At 35.0% G+C, this 20,113-nt stretch overlaps 1 protein-coding gene across 2 annotated transcripts in view; it reads left to right on the top strand.

Moving 5' to 3' along the window:
- Positions 1-20,113, top strand: part of mapkap1 (MAPK associated protein 1) — a 42,498-nt gene that overhangs the window by 12,249 nt on the left and 10,136 nt on the right. For both annotated transcript variants that reach the window (XM_058775898.1, XM_058775897.1), the window contains 2 exons: positions 9,802-9,978; positions 13,928-14,037. In XM_058775898.1, the coding sequence (XP_058631881.1) occupies positions 9,802-9,978; positions 13,928-14,037 (287 nt within the window). The remainder of the gene's footprint in view (positions 1-9,801; positions 9,979-13,927; positions 14,038-20,113) is intronic.

The raw sequence follows: 20,113 nt of genomic DNA, 5'->3' as shown, positions 1-20,113 counted from the left end.
CGCGTTAAACTGAAAAAAATAATCGCGCTAATTTTGACACCACTAATTACAATATAAACACCACAAAGTAAACGGTCATAATTCATTAACAGTAGAACATAAGCAGTCGCCTGGCATAAATGCTCGTTATTCATTAACTGCCAACTGATGTGAATCTGCGAGTACAAAAGTAAAAAAACCACTTGTGTTCTTGAACTAAAATAAATGTTAACTAAAATAAAAGATAGAAATGGAAACTTAATTTATTTCAGCTAGTTGCAAAGGCAACAACTATACAGGCTTATTTTTAAAAAATCACAAAAATACACAATACTTTAACTAAAATTAAAATTAAAACAGAAAATAATGAAAATAAACCTAATTTAAAATATATATAAAACATTTTTTAATAACACTGCATTAAGTCGTATCACAATTCCTGATTTCAAGCCCCAAATTTAGGACTTCTTAAAATGATAAATAAGACTTTTTTTTTTTTTATTCCATTACCTTAAATGTGAAAATAAAATAATAAAAAAAGACTTGCAGGACTCGTGGGAACCTACTTTTTATTAACACATGTATCCTAAATACATTTTACAGTTTGCATGCATCTATTTTTAGTCGCAAATTGAGTGAAATGCTCACACCATTGATGCCTGTTTAGTGGATACTTGTTTAGGGTGCCATAAATAAAATATGTTTGTTATCAACCTGCTTGGAAAGTGCTACTCTCCAAGTAATGATCCTTCCCAGAGGCATTTATATTCCTTTCCCATCTACCTCTGCTGCTAATGCCAGTCTTGACCTTTCCCAGCGAAGGCAGGGATTCCCCTGGGTTTCTTTCTCATCTCCTCATTCAGTACGTCTCCGAGGTTTGCTGACTGAATAGCGCAGGAATTTTCTCCATGGTATGTGGTACAATATGAAGATTTATACTTCGGTCAGATTGAGGAGAGGGTGACCATTAAAATGGAGAGGAGACCAGAAAAAAAGCAAGATTCCCTCTAGGGCAGCATGGTGCCTCACACAGACAGTCTTGGTGGTTGATGTGAGACCTGATTGGCATAGCAATGAGTCTTTTCCCCCTGGAGGAGGGTCAGGCTGTAGCGAGGAAGAGATACTGGACTTGTGTGGGGTTTAAATGAGTCGGCTACCTCCGTACGGCTCTGGACATTACTGGAGGCCATCTGAAAGCTGCTTTTGAGTGAGGATCAAGGTAAAGGGATGCCCCTCTTGAATTCAGAGAAGATTCTTTCAGGACGTTCAGATTGCTGTCAGGGCAAGCCAACAATTTCCCATCTCCTCTCTCTTACAGTTCTGTCGATCCAGGTTTTGAGTAGTTTGACATCTGAGTAGTCAGTGACATCTGGTATTATCATCCAGATGTACCGTCTCAAGTGGACTGTGCTTAATATAGGTATAAATTGGGTTGGAAAAACACATGGCTTGAATTATCATAAAATACACACTGCAAGGTCTTCTTGACAAACTGCCAGAATAAAGGCTTGGTTTTATTTAAAGAAATTATTATTATTGTATGCTAAAATGTACTTCCTAAAGTAGTAATTGACATTATAATAATAATTTTAAGGAAGTTTTTTTTCCATCAATGTTTTTATTTGTACAGTATACTATAGTATACTGTATAGTTTTGTTGTGAAGCACTAAATTGTTTTCTTTTGATTACATTTGAAAAGATTTATTAAGTTGTTAAAGTTTATGAATTCATTTCATTAGACACAATTTTGATGATAAATTTGTATTAAATCATAGAACACACGATCCAGAACAAATTAGTTGGTCAGAAAACACGACTCAAACTATCCTCAAATACATAATGCAAATCAAAGAATTTCATGACAAACTGCCAAAATAGAAGTTTGGTTTAACTTGAAGAAATTATGACCGTAATATTTTACAGTTCTGTTGTGCAGCACCTTATTTAACAAAAAAATGCAGGGTTTTTATTAATTTTTTTTTTTTGTAAATTGTTAAAATTGTTTTGTGAATTAGTTTCATAAATGCCACTTTTTTGGTGATAAATTTGTTAAATCATAAATTTAAAAAAAGTTTGTCCTAAAATACACTGCAACTCCAAAGTCTTCATGGCAAATTGACAAAATAAAAGTTTGTTTTAACTTGAAGAAATTATAACAGCAATATATTACTATTATAGTTATGTTGTGCAGCACCTTAATTAATTCGATTAAATGCCATTTTTGATAAATTTGTTTATAAATCCCCCCCCCCCAAAGGCCTTAAATTAAAAGCCATTTTTTTGGAAACAAAAATGTGTAATGCATTCTCTATTAATTATATGAAATGAATATTGTAATGACTATTGAATTAGGTTTGTTTAGTTGTTTGGTTGCTCAAAGCACCATTAGCCTAATATTTATATTTCCAAAAAGTAAGTTGGAATTCGGATAGCTTGTAATGTAAATCAGTTAGATCTTTTTATCAGTATAGCAAACTACTTACATTAAATGCATAGATTTTGGTCATGTTGGTAATTAAGAGGCCTTAGAAATTTGCGCATCAAATAGGGTAGGCTTTAAGAACCAGACAGAAAGTCTTTTGCGACAAGATATACAAGGATCTTGGATAATCAAGAGTCGCTTGTTGTGTTGGATGGCCCAGAATTTGAAGGTGATGTCGAGAAGGAGTGCATGTTACTGAGACTACTAAAAAAGATAACTTGTGGTGCTTGAGGTCCAGGACTTTCTCTGAGTCTGCTGTTATCTCCTCAGGCTTCCCAAGCAGGATCATGGGTCTGATTAACACTATGACAGTTAGTCTTTACAGCTCAGGCCTGGATTTCGACAGAGTGTCAGAGCAAATTAAAACGCCATCGTCCCAGCACAAAAACACCAGAGCAGGCACTGCCCTCGAGGGATGAAAACTATATCATAAAGACAAAAGCTTAACATGTCTGCGCTGAATGAATTGTGGAATAGACTGCTGTTAGTTTTGTATTTCTGATGGATCAGTCTGGATCCATTATGATATAAAATAAAGCCCTGGGCAAAAGTAATCTGGACTACAGCCAGCTTACACTATATATAATCATACAACAAAAGGTTTTACCATGAAACCAATGAAGTTAACTCTTCCCAGTGCTTCTCTTTTGATGCATACTCATTCTGTGCCAGGCTACATCCCAACAAGCCCTCAATGTTTTTGCCCCTCAATGAATAGCCTAAATGCCCTGACTCATAAATTGTGTCTGGGTGCTTTTGTTTGATGTTTCTGTTGTTCTCGTCTAGGGTCGGGAGAGTGATGTTGGCCTTTATCACCAAACCAGAGCTTTTAGAAAGAGTTCTTCATAACCACTTCTCCACAGACACAAATGAAATGTTTTTTCTTAACTTAATAGCGATATACTACATAAACATAGCACATCACAGTCATATATCATATCATATCACATCATATAAGACTGATTTAATGGTCAGAAGTTATTTTAGAAATAATGAAATGTATTACAATGAAATGTAAGACATTATAGGTGTTACTTAAATAATTGTAAAAAAAAATAATAATTAATAAAAAGCAATGTGACAGGCGCAATGCAAATTTTTTTTAAAAATGTATTTTTCCTTAAAGAGACATTTACAAGAAAATTATTTAATTTATTACAATACTAAAGTACAAAAAAGTTTTTAAATATTTCTGCTTCAAACTTTATTTAATAATTATTTATATGCCTGTATACTGTATATTATAAACCTTTAATTTATAGACTTTTAATTATAAACAAGCTTGAGGTACACATGGACTCTTATTTTGTAATGTCTGTGCTTTATAATTGCCAGTTGCTCATTCAAAAGGTGAGGGAGAAATAATATGCACTCTTACAGCCATCTACAACATATTATAATATAAACGCCATAAAGTAAACACTGTCATAATTCTTCAGCAGTAGTTGTTTGCAAGCAATCATTTGCATAAATGGTTGGTATTCATTGATTGTGAAAATTCTCTGAAAGTCTGAGCCTGAAGAACACGTAATAGTGCTGTGATTTTACTTTCAAAACATGCAGCTCTAGTTTATTTGATGAAAGTATAGCCTTTTGAAGTTTAATAATCACATCATAATATTAAGCTGTAATGTGATTCCTGTTTTTTCATAAACAAATATAACATTTCTTAAAATAATAATTAAGATGTTTGTTATACCAAGATACAACCCGAATTCTGGAAATGTTGGGACGTTTTTTAAATTGAATACAATGAAAACTAAAATACTTTCAAATCACATGAGCCAATATTTTATTCGCAATAGAACATAGAGAACATAACAAATGTTTAAACGGATAAATTTTACACTTTTATCCACTAAATGAGCTCATTTCAAATTTGATGCCTGCTACAGGTCTCAAAAAAGTTGGCACGGGGTCAACAAAGGGCTGAAACAGCAAGCCATTTTGAAAATATTCAGCTGGGAGAATGTCTAGCAACTAATTAAGTTAGTTGACATCAGGGCTAGCTATAAAAGGGGTGTCTTAGAGAGGCAGAGTCTCTCAGAAGTAAAGATGGGCAGAGGCTCTCCAATCTGTGAAAGAGTGCATAAAATCCTTTAAAAACAATGTTCCTCAACGTCAAAATTGCAAAGGCTTTGCAAATCTCATCATCTACAGAAGAGATGTTCCGATACCAACTTTTCCTTCCCGATACCGATTCCGATACCTAGGCTCAGGGTATCGGCCAATACCGAGTACTGATCCGATACCTGGATGTGTATCTGGCTATACAGCTGTATGTACTACTAGCCCTGTATGAATTGATACAATTATTTTATGGTGTGCTTCACCATATACTGTGTGTGTGTGTATGTGTGTGTATATATATATATATATATATATATATATATATATATATATAAATACATACATAATAGTCTGGTGAATAAACCAAAAAATATAATGTTTGGAAAATGGCACATTATTATAAATATATTATGATAGTCAAGTATTATTTAATGATATAACTTTAGCAATTAGAATTAAAACTTTGTAACATATTAGTCATTTTAACTGAATTTAAGACTTGTGGTGGTGGTTTCTGTAAAAAATAGGGGGGAAACTGTCAATAATACTGATACGATAATAATCATACTATGAATTCTACTAAGAACAATATAAAACGCACCAAGGATTAACGAGCTGCTGGATTCATGAATATTAATCAGGTTGTGTGCGTTCGCTCGAACTGATTTGCTGAAATCAAAACAGGGACGATAATAGGTGAGCGCCAGCCAACGAGATTGTCTTTTGCGCATTAGCTCTGCCTACTACTGGACAACCCGGCAGTTCTTAAAAGCTGAAGAATTCCAAAGGAACTCCGTTATTTTGACAGGAAAATACAACAAAGAATATCGTTTACATACCATGCGGAATTGACGCGCTACATGTAAGACTTAACACTAGAGCTTACGGTACGTCAAATAGAGGTGCGCCGCACATCCGTTCAGATGATCTGAAAAATAGCACAGATCGCTTGACGGAGAGTGAAACTCTGAAGCACTCATTCAGAGTGTTCGGCGAGTGGCAATATATCTGTGCTAAACTTATACATAGCCTCCAACTCACACACTGGCGAGTAAAATCTGAGCATTTATTAGCCAGTGGCTAATATTATACATTATTTAGTCGCCCAGGGTGAAGATTTAGTCGCATATGCGAGTGATTTACTGGAAATGTGCTAGCACGTTTGTATTTCTTCTTCAAAGAGGAATTGATTTCCGATTTGCAGCGTTAAGCAAAGCTAGCGGGCATAACTATAGGTCTTGTTTAAGAAAATGGTATCGGATCATCGGTACATGGGTTCAAGTACTTGCTGATACCGATGCCACAATTTTTTTGTGCTATCAGTGGAATTTCCGATACTAGTTTTGATGATGCATAACATCATCAAAAGACTCAGAGAAACTGAAGAAATCTCTGTGTGTAAGGGTCAAGGCCGAATACCTTTGTTGAATGCCCGTGGTCTTCGGGCCCTCAGACTACACTGCATCACTCATCGGCATGATTCTGTCATTGACATTACTAAATGGGCCCAGGAATACTTCCAGAAACCACTGTCGGTAAACACAATCTGCCATGCCATCTGCAGATGCCAACTAAAGCTCTATCATGCAAAAAGGAAGTCATATATGAACATGGTCCAGAAGCGCCGTCGTGTCCTGTGGACCAAGGCTCATTTAAAATGGACTGTTTCAAAAAAGTGTTGGAAAAGTTTTCTATGGACAGACGAGTCCAAATTTGACATTCTTGTTGGAAATCACGGACGCCGTGTCCTCCGGGCTAAAGAGGAGGGAGACCTTCCAACGTGTCATCGGCATTCAGTCCACAAACATGATCCTCACATAAGTCCCTGATTTGTCCAGATGCTGCAGGATGAAGTGCAGTCCCATGTTGACTGCATCATCCATGGACCTGTTTGCTCGGTAAGCAAACTGTAGGGGGTCCAGTGATGTCCTTTAGAAAAGCCAAAACCATTTTTTCGAACGACTTCATGACGACAGACGTTAGTGCCAGAGGTCTGTAGTCGTTAAGTCCTGTTATCTTGGATTTCTTTGGAACGGGGATGATTTTGAAGCGTTTGAAGCAGGAAGGGACTTCACACAACTCCAGAGATCTATTGAAGATATATGAAAAGATGGGGGCCAGCTGGTCAGCACAGATTTTCAGACAGGCTGGTGTGACAACGTCTGGGCCTGGTGCCTTTCTTCTCTTGTTCTTTCTGAAGACCTGGCGCACATCATCTTCACTGATCTGAAGTGCAGCAGTGGGGGAGAGGGGGGTTACAGGAGGTGTGTAGAGAGTAGGGGTGTGTGATATATATCGTCTATGATAATATCGTAATTGTTGTTTTAACCATGTGCAATTTGACATTATCGAGTATTTTTTCAAAAACAAATAGAACGGAGTGCGCATTATGTGATGAAGTCTAGACTAGGGCACATGCGCATTTAGTGTGTTCTTTCACTGCATGATTCAGTCTAATAAAATGCATTAGAATGATCACAAAATTCAAGATATGAGGCAGAAAATGCGTGTATATATTATATATATATATATATATATATACACGCATTTTCTGCCTCATATCTTGAATTTTGTGATCATTCTTAATGATATATCATATGAAATATATATATATATATATATATATATATATATATATATATATATATATATATATATATATATATATATATATATATATATAAAATCATTTCATATGTTTAAAATCACACAGAGTGCCGTTTATCTTCAAAAATAAGCATGATTACAAATGTGATATTGATTTTATACAACAGTTCAATAAACAATAAGTTAATATTAAGAGACTTACGTTTTAGACACCATTTTGCCTGTTTTTGCTCCATTTCGCCAACAAAAAATTATTCCAAACAGTTACAGCACAGCTTTGCATGTCTGAGCAACAGGACAATGTTGTTTCGTTCCTGAATGAATCAACCGTTTAAATGATTCGGTTCAGTCGCAATGACTTGCTGCCACCTACTGGCGATTTTAATTTCACATTCAAAGTATCTTTTCATTTTAAAATAATTTCAAATATCAGTATTCAATGTTTTATGTTTAAAATATCAAAACATTATGCATTTGTAACTGCAGGTTAAAACACTCCATGTCCCTCTGAGCTGCATTAAACAGTGTGTAAATACATCTAAATGCCACTTCTGGAAAGAATAATTTTCTTGATACTGTTTTCTTTTGTTTGGTAACAGCCTAATTGTCTTATTATTCTAATTGACTGATTAAATGTAACAATTTGATTCAAAAGATGCACACTTTTAGAAAAAAAAATGGCTTTATTAAAGGTAAAATTGCCCATAAAAGGTAAAAATGTTTTTAAACTTATATGAAAAGATTCATTTCTATCACTGATGTGAACTGACCACACAGAATATGAAGAATATCAAAAACTGCAGCTGTCCATGGTAGTCAGATATCAGCACAATAACACACACTGCAAAATATTGTCTAATTATCGTAATTAAAAAAAATCCCAAAAAATATTGAGATATCATTTCTTTTCAATATCACACACCCCTAGTAGAGAGAAGGTCAGGACGGGTGTGGGGGGTTTCAAATCTACAATAAAACTCATTCAGGTCTTCAGCAAGTTGTTGATTCACCTCAGTGCTGGGGGATGGTGTCTTGTAGTTGGTGATGGCTTTCAGACCTTTCCACACTGAAGCTGAGTCATTGGAAGTGAACTGATCTTCCAACTTTTTAGCGTAGGTCCTTTAGCCACTCTAATCTCCTTATTCAGTGTGTTCCTGGCCTGATTGTAAAAGACTCTGTCCCCTTTTCTGTAGGCATCTTCTTTGGCCTGACGAAGATGTCTGAGTTTTGCTGTAAACCATGTCTTATAATTGTTGAATGATAAATAAGTCCTGGTAGGAATGCAAATATCCTCACAGAAACTAATATAGGATGTTACAGTCTCTTTGAGTTCATCCAGATCGGTGGTAGCAGCTTCAAAAACACTCTAATCAGTGCAGTCGAAACAGGCTTGTAAACCCACTCTGTTTCGTTGGTCCATCTCTTTATAGTCTTTACTACAGGTTTAGCAGATTTAAGTTTTTGCCTGTAGGTTGGTATAAGATGAGCCAGGCAGTGGTCAGAGAGCCCCAAAGCTGCCTGTGGAACAGAGTGGTATGCATCCTTTATTGCTGTGTAACATTGATCCAGTATATTACTGTCTCTGGTGGGACATGTAACATGCTGTTTGTATTTTGGCAGTTCACGGGAGAGATTGGCTTTATTAAAGTCCCCAAGAATGATTAAAACAGAATCTGGGTGTTGTTGCTCTGTCTCTGTGATCTGATCAGCGAGTTTCTGTAAAGCTGAGCTCACGTGCGCTTGCGGTGGAATGTAAACACTCACGAGAATGAACGAGTGAACCTCCCGCGGTGAATAGAACAGTTTACAGTTAATGAAGAGTGCTTCTAGATTGGGACACTCTTTAACACTGTTACATCTGTACACCACCTTTCGTTGATGTAAAAGTATGTCTCACCGATTTCCCCGTTGATTCTGCGTCGCGATCCGTTCTGAACAGCTGGAAACTCGGCAGACTTAACACGCTGTCTGGAATGGGTCATTCAGCTAGGTTTCCGTGAAAAACACAGAGCAGCGGAGTTTGAAAAATCCTTATTTGTCCGGGAGAGCAGAAGGAATTTGTTCGTTTTGTTGGGTAGAGAGCGGAGATTTGCCAGATGGATGCTAGGCAAAGGTGTTCTAAATCCGCGCTGTCTGAGCTTCATGAGCGCGCCGGCTCAATTCCCCAGTCTGCGCGTCCTGAAGCGTTTGATCAGCGCTGCTGCTTCGCCAACTACTATGTTCAGCAAAACGTCCGAATAATCGAAAACCGGTAGGAGATTTTGTGGTGTGTTCTGCCGAATGTTCAGCAGTTCATTCCTGGTGAATCTGATCGTGAAAAACAAAAAACAGGAAAAACTAACAAAAACACTAAAACAACCGGAGAGCGAAGCACCGTGGCTGCCATGTGTCACCATCTTATGACCTTGAATTTCACTATCAGAACTTTCTTATTCGCACGTACTCATAAATATGTTTACAGTTAGTGCACATCTGTCTTTGTCGTGAATGTGAGTGAATCGCTCGTGCTGTCAAGCCTTTAAAATGCTTAGTTGCTGAAAAAAAGAACAGGCTAGTAGGAAAACAGGATTTTACCTTATTGACATACCAAACATACTTTCATTGACAGCAGCACTCTTTGAGTTTGATCTCCCTCTCATTTTTCTCCTTTCTTACTCCACAGTGAAAACGTCAACACTTACTGCCTCCACATCGCTGAGGATGATGGGGAGGTGGACACAGATTTCCCTCCGCTGGACTCCAACGAGCCCATACACAAGTTTGGCTTCAGCACGCTGGCTCTGGTCGAGAAGTATTCATCTCCTGGACTGGGGCCCAAACAGTCACTCTTTGTTCGAATGTAAGAATGCCACTGAACTCTTAAGATTTTATCACTAATACTGTCTCATTGTGAAGAATGAATACATTTAGGGTCAAAATCAAAAGGAAATCAAAAATTCAAGACTTACTGTCATAATACGCTTAGTACATAATTCAAGGAAAATGGGTTGGTAACACTTTCTTGTTGACAAAAAAATACATATATGCCATGTTCAAAAGTTTGGGGTCAGTAAAATTATATATTTTTTAAAAATGAATATACAGTATAGTAATATACTTTTATATTGTTACAAAATATTTCAAATTTTTTTTGTTTTTTTTTACCTTCTATTCATCAAATGTTACTATATTTTGCAGCCTTGGTTAGCAGAAGACACTTCTTTCAGAAACGTTAAAAATCTTACTGACCTCTAACTTTTGAATGGTAGTGTATATAGTTGCATTAATACACAATTCCAAAGAGTAAAACAAACCATGTCAAATACTGAACTTATTTTATTCTTCAATTGTATCTAGAAGTTTGCCTAGTTATTGCACAGCCTCTGATAAGGTTCTTATGAGAATTATCTGGATGTTTTAAACTAACCCTTAAACTAATGAGGTTTAAATGCCTGGCCATTCACATAAGTCTTAAGCACTCGGCCCTTAAGTTTGTTGGAGCTTTTTTCCCCACAGGCCTCTCCATGAAGCTCTTATCTTTGTTTTGTGAGCTCTCAATTCGATTGTTGGTCATCTGTGCATTTGGGCCGATGTCTAATCAGCTCTTTGGTTAATGTGGCTGATAAAGCATTAGGAGGCCTCTATTAATTGGAAGTTGATAATTGGATTTGAGTGGCGTCCTGCCAGACTGTCCTGCCTTTGATAGGGAACCTTGGTTTGGGCTGTAATACTGAATTTAACATTGCAATGAAGTTCAGTTTGTTTGTGTACGTCACAGATGTTTTTATGTGATGTTTTCTTGTACTCCCTCAGGTTGTGTGACATTTGCACCGATTAACAAATAATCATGGACGTTTTTATTAGGAAATAAAGAGATGTTTTGCAGATTATCGAAAATTAGTTTTTTCACAGTTGAGTGAACTATTCTTTTATCATTTTGTCAACTGTGAAAGCAACACATTACAGTACAGTTTGTATTTTTATTTTTATTTTTAAATGTATGGTGAATTCCATAAATAAAAATTATGACTTGCATTCAGCAAGGATGCAAAAATTTGATCAAAATTGACACAAAAGACACAAAAGATTTCTATTTCAAATAAATGTTCTTTTGAAGTATCTATTCTGACAATGTATATTGTGGTTTCCCAAAAAATGAAACCGTTATAATATTAATAATGTTTCCTAAACAATGCATCAAATCAGCATATTAGAATGATTTCTGAAGGATCATGTGACACTGAAGACTGGAGTAATGATGCTGAAAATTCAGCTTTGCATCACAGGAATAAATACATTTTAATACATTTTCAAATAGAAAACAGTTATTTTGACTTGTAATAATATTTTACAATTTTGCTGAATTTTAATCTGTACCTTAATGAAACAAGCAGTTTTTTTTTTACATTTTGTATTTATTTTATTTTATTTTAATTTTAGTATCTAGATTTATTAATTGTTATTAGTTCTTTGTCTTCAATTTATTTCAGTTTTAGTATTAGTAATTTTAGTACTTCAGCTTTAACTTAACCATTCTATTTAATTTCAGCAATCATTTCTTTTGTTTTAATTAACGTAAATGTTCCTTAATTTTTTGTTTTATAGTACTACTAACACTGTAGTATACAAATATATATATTTTCTGATCATAAAATTGCAGCCTTGGTGAACAGAAGAGACTTCTTTCAGAAACAAAAAAATCTTAGAGACCCCAAACTTTTGAACGGAAGTATAACTTCATTATAAGTAGCCATTTGCCCGTGGCATAAACCAATTGAGTTTTTTGGAAAAGTTGTATTTGTGGCCCAGCTGCTGTGCACTTTTGATTGCATTTCACGTGTCTTTGTCTGTAGTTATTTGTTCTTTATTCATCAGCTTTCAGCCGTGGGCTGGTGTTCAGAGCTCTCTGGGTCAGCTGCATGCTCCCTTCATGAGAGGACCACTGATGTGGCACTGCAGGACCCTGGGCGAGAACTGAGCCAGCGCTCGGCCCTCAGTGGGCCATCGGGGCCGGCGACCTCTTCTGCCGGATCCCCGGCCTGACGTGAAGCTTGTCAGAAGTCCTGGCCCGAGGCAGATGGGTCAGGACTGCTAAATGGAAGTGGACAAGCGAGTCCTCTGTCCAGAAAGTGTGCGCTCTCCGGTCTCTGGCCTCGGGTTGTTGTTCTGTTGATAAAGTCTATCGCAGTGATGCGTCCATGTGCTCAAAGTTTGACTCGTGGACTGGCCCTCGGCCCTGTTGTGTTTAAGATGCGCTCTGTTAAAGCAAGCCACCAACTTGAGTACTGTACAGTCTTTCTGGGTGCAAGCTTTTCTTCTGACACAATTGTATCCACTTACTGCTTGCACTGGTACTGTTATTCAAGAGCCATTCTCTTGAATCTCAAACTACATCTGCAAAAAAATAAATATTGGTTTCATTTGTATAATTTAGTGGTGCAAATCTGTATAGTTAATCAGTCTGAAGTAGTGGTCGACCGACATTGGTTTTTTGACAGCCAATGCCGATATCTTGGAAAGCAGGGTGGCCGATGGCCATAAATAGCCAATATAATTTTATTTATTTTAATTAACATTTAAGAAATTTGAAATCATTTGAAAATGGATTCAAAAATAAATGTGTAAAATAAACATAATTTAGATGACAAAGTATTTTTCACAAATAAATACATATTTAATAAAAATATAATTAAAAAGGGAGTAAACACTGTAAGGGCTCTCGGTATTCTGGGAAATTTGTGTGCATTGGGAATCATATTGTGCAAATAAAGCCAAGGTAACAGTCATTTTACTTACAGCAGACAGTGAAAATGACATGAATATGACAGTGGGCAAATGCATAGAGCGCTGCATAATTTGAAATCACGAGTTTAAAGTTTGTTGATCGCGCGTTTCCTCCTGTCCGTATTCAATTCGCACGGACCGACCGTCACGCAGACCACACGCGATCATGCAGGATACAAATGCACACTTCACGAGATCTCACAACTGTTTCCGACTAACGTTTGTGAAATTAAATGTTCATTAGTAATTCAAAGATTTGTTTAAATGAGAAATGAATGAATGAATGAATGCTGATGAGAAATGAGAAAGTATTATAATGTTTTCCTTTCTGTTACTAACAATATAAAAGCAATCGTTATAATACTTTTTATATACATCTAATTCCTTTGTTTAACAGTTCTATCTGAGTTTTAGACAGAACTAAACTTCTATCCGTATTAGACAGAACTGTTAACAACGACAGCAAAGTTTGCTGAGCAAACTAGTAGAGGGAGAATGTGAGTGGTGTGTGCTCAGGCGCTGCTGCTCTCAGCGCCGTCAAAAAAGTCCCGAGATTATCGAAAGCATCGGCCAATGCCAATATTTGAAAAAATCGGCCGATATATTGGCCTTGGTGATATATCGGTCAACCACTAGTCTGAAGCAATCACAAGAGTCCTGAATCTGTCATTGGTGTGGATCATGGAGTGAATCAGTCAGATGACTCATTTCCTCACTGAATCAGCTCAGATGACTCATTCGCTTACTGAGAATTATGTCTTTCAGAGTCAAGAACAGTAAATATTAGAATGATTTCTGAAGAATCATGTGTCGCTGAAAACTGGAGTAATAGCTGCTGAAAATTTTACTGTTACAATTTTACTGTTTTATTTTCCTCAGGTTTATCTGGGAAAAACATTCATCAATGCTGTGAGTCTGAAGACGTGATTTCAATGCTGATGCTCTGTTCGGCAGGAAGTTTGCATCTAATGCAAACGCTAAAGATGTATTCAATATGACTGATGATTTGCCTTCCTCACCCACAGAAACGCCGCTCATGGTTTCTCTCTGATCCCAGTGGACAGCCTGAAAGTGACCATGAAGGATATTCTGCAGAAGGCCCTCAAAAAGAGGAAAGGCTCCCAGAAAGGATCAGGTGAGACATCTCAAAGATTCATGTCTCACTTAATGTGAAAAAGAGGATGTGTTTTATGTTCAAGTTTATATTCTTAATCCCATGATGCTGGATTATATATTTTAGTAAATAATGGTATTTATATACCATTATAGTAATATATGGTAATATTTTGTATTAGCTTTTTAATTCTAGTTTATGTTTTGGTCTTTTTATGTTTTTGTGTGTGTGTGTTTGTAATTTTTATTCATTTTTAGTATTTCTAATAAGCTTTAGTTTATTTTTATTTCAGTTTTAGTAATTTTAGTACTTCAACTTATTTCAATTAGTAAGCAACATTAAAGTGCTATTTAAATTGAATTAAATTGTATATTTGTTAGTAGTTATATTTTTATAATTATATTTATTATATAAAAATATACTTATTTTTATGTAATTTATGTAATATATTTTATATTAAATCATATTTTTATATTTTCAATAGCTATATCTAATACCTATATGGACTTATATATAATACCAAAATCAGTCATAAGGGTCAATTTTTTCAGATGATTTACACATCATGATGGATAAAAGCTGAATAAATAAGCTTTTCATTGATGTATGGTTTGTTAGGATAGGACATTTTTGGCCAAGATACAACTATTTGAAAATCTGGAATCTGAGGGTGCAAAAAAATCTAAATATTGATAAAATCGCCTTTAAAGTTGTCCAGATGAAGTTCTTAGCAATGCATGTTACTAATCAAATAAATTTTTGATATATTAATGGTTGGAAATGTACAATATATCTTCATGGAACCTGTTCTTTACTTAATATCCTAATGATTTTTGGCATAAAAGAAGAATCGATCATTTTGACCCATACAGTGTATTGTTGGCTATTGCTTCAAATATACCTGTGCTACGTATGACTGGTTTTGTGGTCCAAGGTCACACATATTTAATATCTAAAATATATAATGTACATAATATATTTTCTATATAATTTACGTAACATCATTTTTATATTATATACATTAGATCTTTTAAGACTTTTAGTTAACAGTAACAACACTGATGCTTTTGCATACATATTGGCATGAGAAACAAAATCTTGACTGTTTTTGTTGCAAGAAACTTTGAATAATATTATTATAAGTGCCCTTACTGGGGGAAAAAAAAAATGCTGGAAGAAGTGTAGCAAATGGTGCCTTTGAATTGCCGGTCAAACTGGTATTTGTGTGTGCAGTTTTCATCTTAGAAAGTAAGTGAAGCCGTCTGCTGCGATTTGGCCCGATAACCGCGGCAATGTGCCGTCCTAATTTGTCATCGCCGAATGGGGCGGAATCTGATAAGGCCAGAGACTTTAATACAAAAAGTCACAGGTAACGGATCGCCCCTTTGACGGCCATGATGAGCCGGGGCAGCGCGAGATAAGAGGGGTGAGAAGAGGAGATTGAGCCGCAGACTGACTCGGAGACGGAGAAGTGCACATAAAGAATGGAAAGCAATGGTGCGGGAACAAAAGTATATTAGAGAGAAAATGGATGAAACGCAGTGAAAATGATGGCGTGTGGAGAGCCACTGGAGCCTCATCTCTCCTGAATTTACCACACACTGAGGTCAGAGCCTGCAGCGAGAGAAGTTCACTTCAGTAAGGGCGCTGGAGGCTAGCGCTGTCAGTTTAAAGAGGCTGTAGTCTTCGCTTTTGTCTTATGTGTATCCACACAGCCTCATCAGTATGGATCACATACTCCTTCATCAACACCAAACTGACTGTCTTTAGCAGCGGTTCTCAGCCTTTGTGAATCCAAGACAGGGCGTCTCAGTTTTTCGAGATTTAAAAAAAATATATATATATTTAAATATTTTTATACATTTTCTTTGTATTACATACATTGTTATTATATTTAAATATTATTTAAAGTAGTTATAGTTGAAATAATAGTAAATATTTTTAATGTTTAATAATTTTGTTGTACTGTATATTATTTGTTCAAATTATTATAATTTTTAATGTTTAATTGTTTTATTATATAAATTACATTAAAATTATTTAATTAATAATAAATTATTTCTGATTTTTTCTGATTTTTTCTAAATTTTTAATGTTTTTAATGTGTAGTAAATAAAGCATTTTATTTTTATTAAATAATTATTTCAATTATTATAATTATTTTATTATATTATATATCAAATCATATTATGTTAATTATCAAAATATTTGAATTATTATTATAATTTTAATGTCAAATTAATTTATTATATTATATTATATGATTATTTTCCATGACTTTTCCAAGTCTAGAAATCATACTTTTACAATTCCCTCGTTTATGCAGGTTTTGTCATGTGTTGTCATATTTTGAACCATTTTAATATATTTAAAAATTATATATATTTAAGCCGTCTTGTAAAGTTCTTATGTTTCATTTGTAGATGTTATATTAACAATGCTTTTTTTTTCTTTTTTTTTCAAGTCTCAATATTTCAGTTACTTTCCTCACACATGACAACAACATGTGCTATTTTAGTACAACTGAACTGTCTGTAGTAATTTTAAAGATAATCCATCACAGTGACATTTGCTTTCACTTCAAACCATTTAGCACTTTGAAATTCACAAATAGTCTAACGTGAGCTTGTTTCGGAAGCTATTTTGGGTTGTAAAACGCAATCTATTGGCATCTCTTTCTGCAAAAACCATGCAAGTATTTGACAGCTTTTCCAGAAACAACAAAGATGGTGAGTATAAGAGAATAAGAAATGCTCTGACTCTGTGAGATCCGTGTTTCTTTGTCTTTTTAAAGGTATCAGAGGAATAGCCAACTCAATCCTCTTGTGCGGCTCAGTCTCTGGGGCAAACAAACAAACAAACCCAGTGTTTCTCTTTTCGGATTTGTGACATCTAGACATGCCTCAAAAAAAGAGAAATATATGCTTGCTCTTAAAAGTACGAGCACACTCAGTTATAATAGCATCTTTAGTTCCAGTGGTTTGAGAGTACCTGTGTTTGATGCACAGCCTCATCAGAGACGGATTGATTTGACAGCAGCCCAAGAGAGCCCTCAGAGGGAATTTAATTGGAAATAAACCTACAGAATTGCCCCGTGGGCAGTGAGCCATTGCCCCGTCCTGGTCCAGCATCCCATCTTGCAGGTGATTGTTTCTCTTTTAGTCTGAGATGGTGTCTCAGAAGACATCTTGAGTGGATGTGATGGGGTAGTTGGTCCAGAAGAGAAGAGTTAGACGGTGCGGGCCGTGCTCTCATCTGCATTTAGATGAGTATTGATTGTTTATTTACCCGCTGGAGAAAAGAGACCGATCCAATCTTCTGTCCACTCTCTTCTGTACCAGCCATTCACTGTTTGGCCATTTTCTTTCTTTTCTGAGCAATTGTTTTTCCTTTATACTGTATATTAGTTTAATCCTTTCTGGTCTGAACAAGAAACCAATGTAAACCTTTTTTCTTTTAAATGCTGTGTTTAATTAAATATTTGATGTATATATTTCATATGTGTGTGTAATATTACATTATAAATTACATGTTTATTTAATGTATTAGTTTTACACATTTTTTAAATACGATACTAATAGTTGGAAAAAAATAAATAAAATAAATTATAATATATAAAGTATGATTCAAATGATGAGCAAATAGATTATATATAATTATAGAAAATATAAATATAAATTAAAATCGAATTAACCCTTCTAAACATTGATTAAACACACACATGCATATATACACATACAGTATATAAATTGTATATTTATTTTAATTAAAAAATTATAATTTTGTCATAAATTAGTCGTATGTGTGTATATATATATATATATATAGTATTAAGTATAAGTAGTATTTATAGTAATTCAGAATATAAATTAAAAGTATAATTAATATTAAAATATAATTAAAGCATATTAACAGAGATTAAATGTTAATTTTTAAAATTGCCTATTTATGTATTTATTATTAATTTAATTTTGTTTATGTTTATTCATTTAGATTTTTTTAAAAAATGTTTAAATGCATGTACTGATGTTTCAGAATTAGTTGAATACTTGGGGGGGAAAAAAAGGTATTTGATTTTCAGTTGAACTGAGCGAATATATAACGGTAGGACATGTGGACACTAGAAAGCGTGTGCACTGTAAAATATGACTAGTTTTATGAGCGGCTCAGGGTTTGTAAAGCTTGGTGGGTCTGTTGGGGGAGATAAGCGCGATTGAATGCCTCCTGTGGGTCTTATCAGGGTAAATGTTGGTGACATTTGGGAGGCGGCGATGGCTGCGGTTTGGGGTCGGTGTGCCTGTGTGTGAACTACAGATGAGCTCAGACCGTGACTGTTATGCTTTATGTGCTTAGGGCGAATGCATTGAGACATTATACAAAGATGAACATTTTCAGCAGTTGCTGTATTTGTGAGGATTTGTGGGAATTTAGTATCAGCTGTTTTATTTAGTACTTGGCTCGATATTTTAATGACACACGCACACAAAATGATTGGATTTGTAGCTCCACATGGTACGTCTGGTCTCTGGTTATTAAAGATTCATCATAAAACGGCTCTGAAATCTGATCGCTGAAGTCTTTCATATACACACACACACCTGTGACCGCACATCAGTTTAGATCTATAAAAATGCATTTATTATATATGATTATTTCCATATACACTACCGTTTAAAAGTTTGGCTCAGTAAGATTTTTTTTTTGAATCTGAATTATTTTTTTAATTCAGTAAAGATAGTAAAGACATTTATAATGTTACAAAAGATGTCAAATAAATGCTGTTATTTTGCTGGTTTTATTCATCAAAGACCTCCCCCCCCCCCCCCCAAAAAAAACATAATAAAAATAAATAAATAAAAAATAATATAATTATTGTAATATTTCACAATATTATTGTTTTTACAGTATTTTTTTAATCAAATAGATGCTGCTAATGCACCCTATTGCCTCATTTCTAAATTAGATAAAATAAAATAAAAAAGTAATATTTAAAGTAAATATTAAAGTAGAAATAAAAACATATTTTGAATTAAATATAAATTATATTAATTATAAATTAATAACACAAATGTAAATAATTTATAAATATATTGACCTTTTTAGGGATGTTTGCTAAATCACGCTTCATTTTTTGTATTGTTCATACTTGTGACAAGGGTCTTATAAACTCTAAATATTAAATATGACACATCATCAATATCAAATATAATTTAATTATTAAATATCATTTGATAGCATGTATCTTGTCGGTGAGAGGTGTGCTGTTACTTTACTAAGTGACCAGACTTTATCAAATGGATGAAAAATAACCTCTCAGCTCATTGAGATCAGCTCAGGGTCACAGGAAAGCTTGTAAAAGGTCAGATGGTGTTTCTGAATTAGTCACAGTCTCCTGCTCTTCAGTGTCACAGCGGTTACAGGCATTCACATTTTCTCCTGTGGATTCAGAGAGGCACTCTCTCATTCTTCCATATACTCAACTACTGTAGTCTGATTCCTGCACGTCAGGCTCAGAACTGAAGTGTTGTATAGAATTGATTCACTTGTTGGCATCGTTTGTGTTCTGATGCATCTCGCATTGTGCTGCTGGAGGCTGTCGTGAACATATTTCTTTCTCCATAGAGGTCGTAAGCTTTCGGAGGCTCTGGTGACATTTTGGAAAACCACGGTATTTGCAAAAGGGTAAATATTGCCCTGAGTGTTTGCCCTATTTATATTGGCAGCTTTTCTCTTTTGTTTTTTTCCCTTCTTTTCTGGAGAAAAAAAACTAGGGAAAGACTTGATCCTGCCTCCGGGCATTTTTCCCTGCTTCTGACAAGAAATAAACAGCCATTCTTTTGGTTTTATAGCCATCAATTGTTCCTGCAAGGCAACAGTTATTGACTTATCTTTACAAACCTCTCCAAATGAGAGAGAAAGGTCTGTGAAGATCGGTCTTTAGGTCTTGATGGGTAGATAACATCTGATTGGACAATAAAAAGTCAAATTAGATTGGTTGCACTGAGCAATATTAATCAAGCGACGTTATAAAGAGAAGCCTAAAGCTGTAAATCCCAGCACATTATCTCTAACAGATTGTTTTTGAACGGCTCTGGTC

The sequence above is a fragment of the Onychostoma macrolepis genome, chromosome 05 (genome assembly GCF_012432095.1).
Source record: "Onychostoma macrolepis isolate SWU-2019 chromosome 05, ASM1243209v1, whole genome shotgun sequence".
In the NCBI taxonomy this organism is placed as follows: domain Eukaryota; kingdom Metazoa; phylum Chordata; class Actinopteri; order Cypriniformes; family Cyprinidae; genus Onychostoma; species Onychostoma macrolepis.
This window is presented reverse-complemented; position numbering and strand designations above follow the sequence as displayed.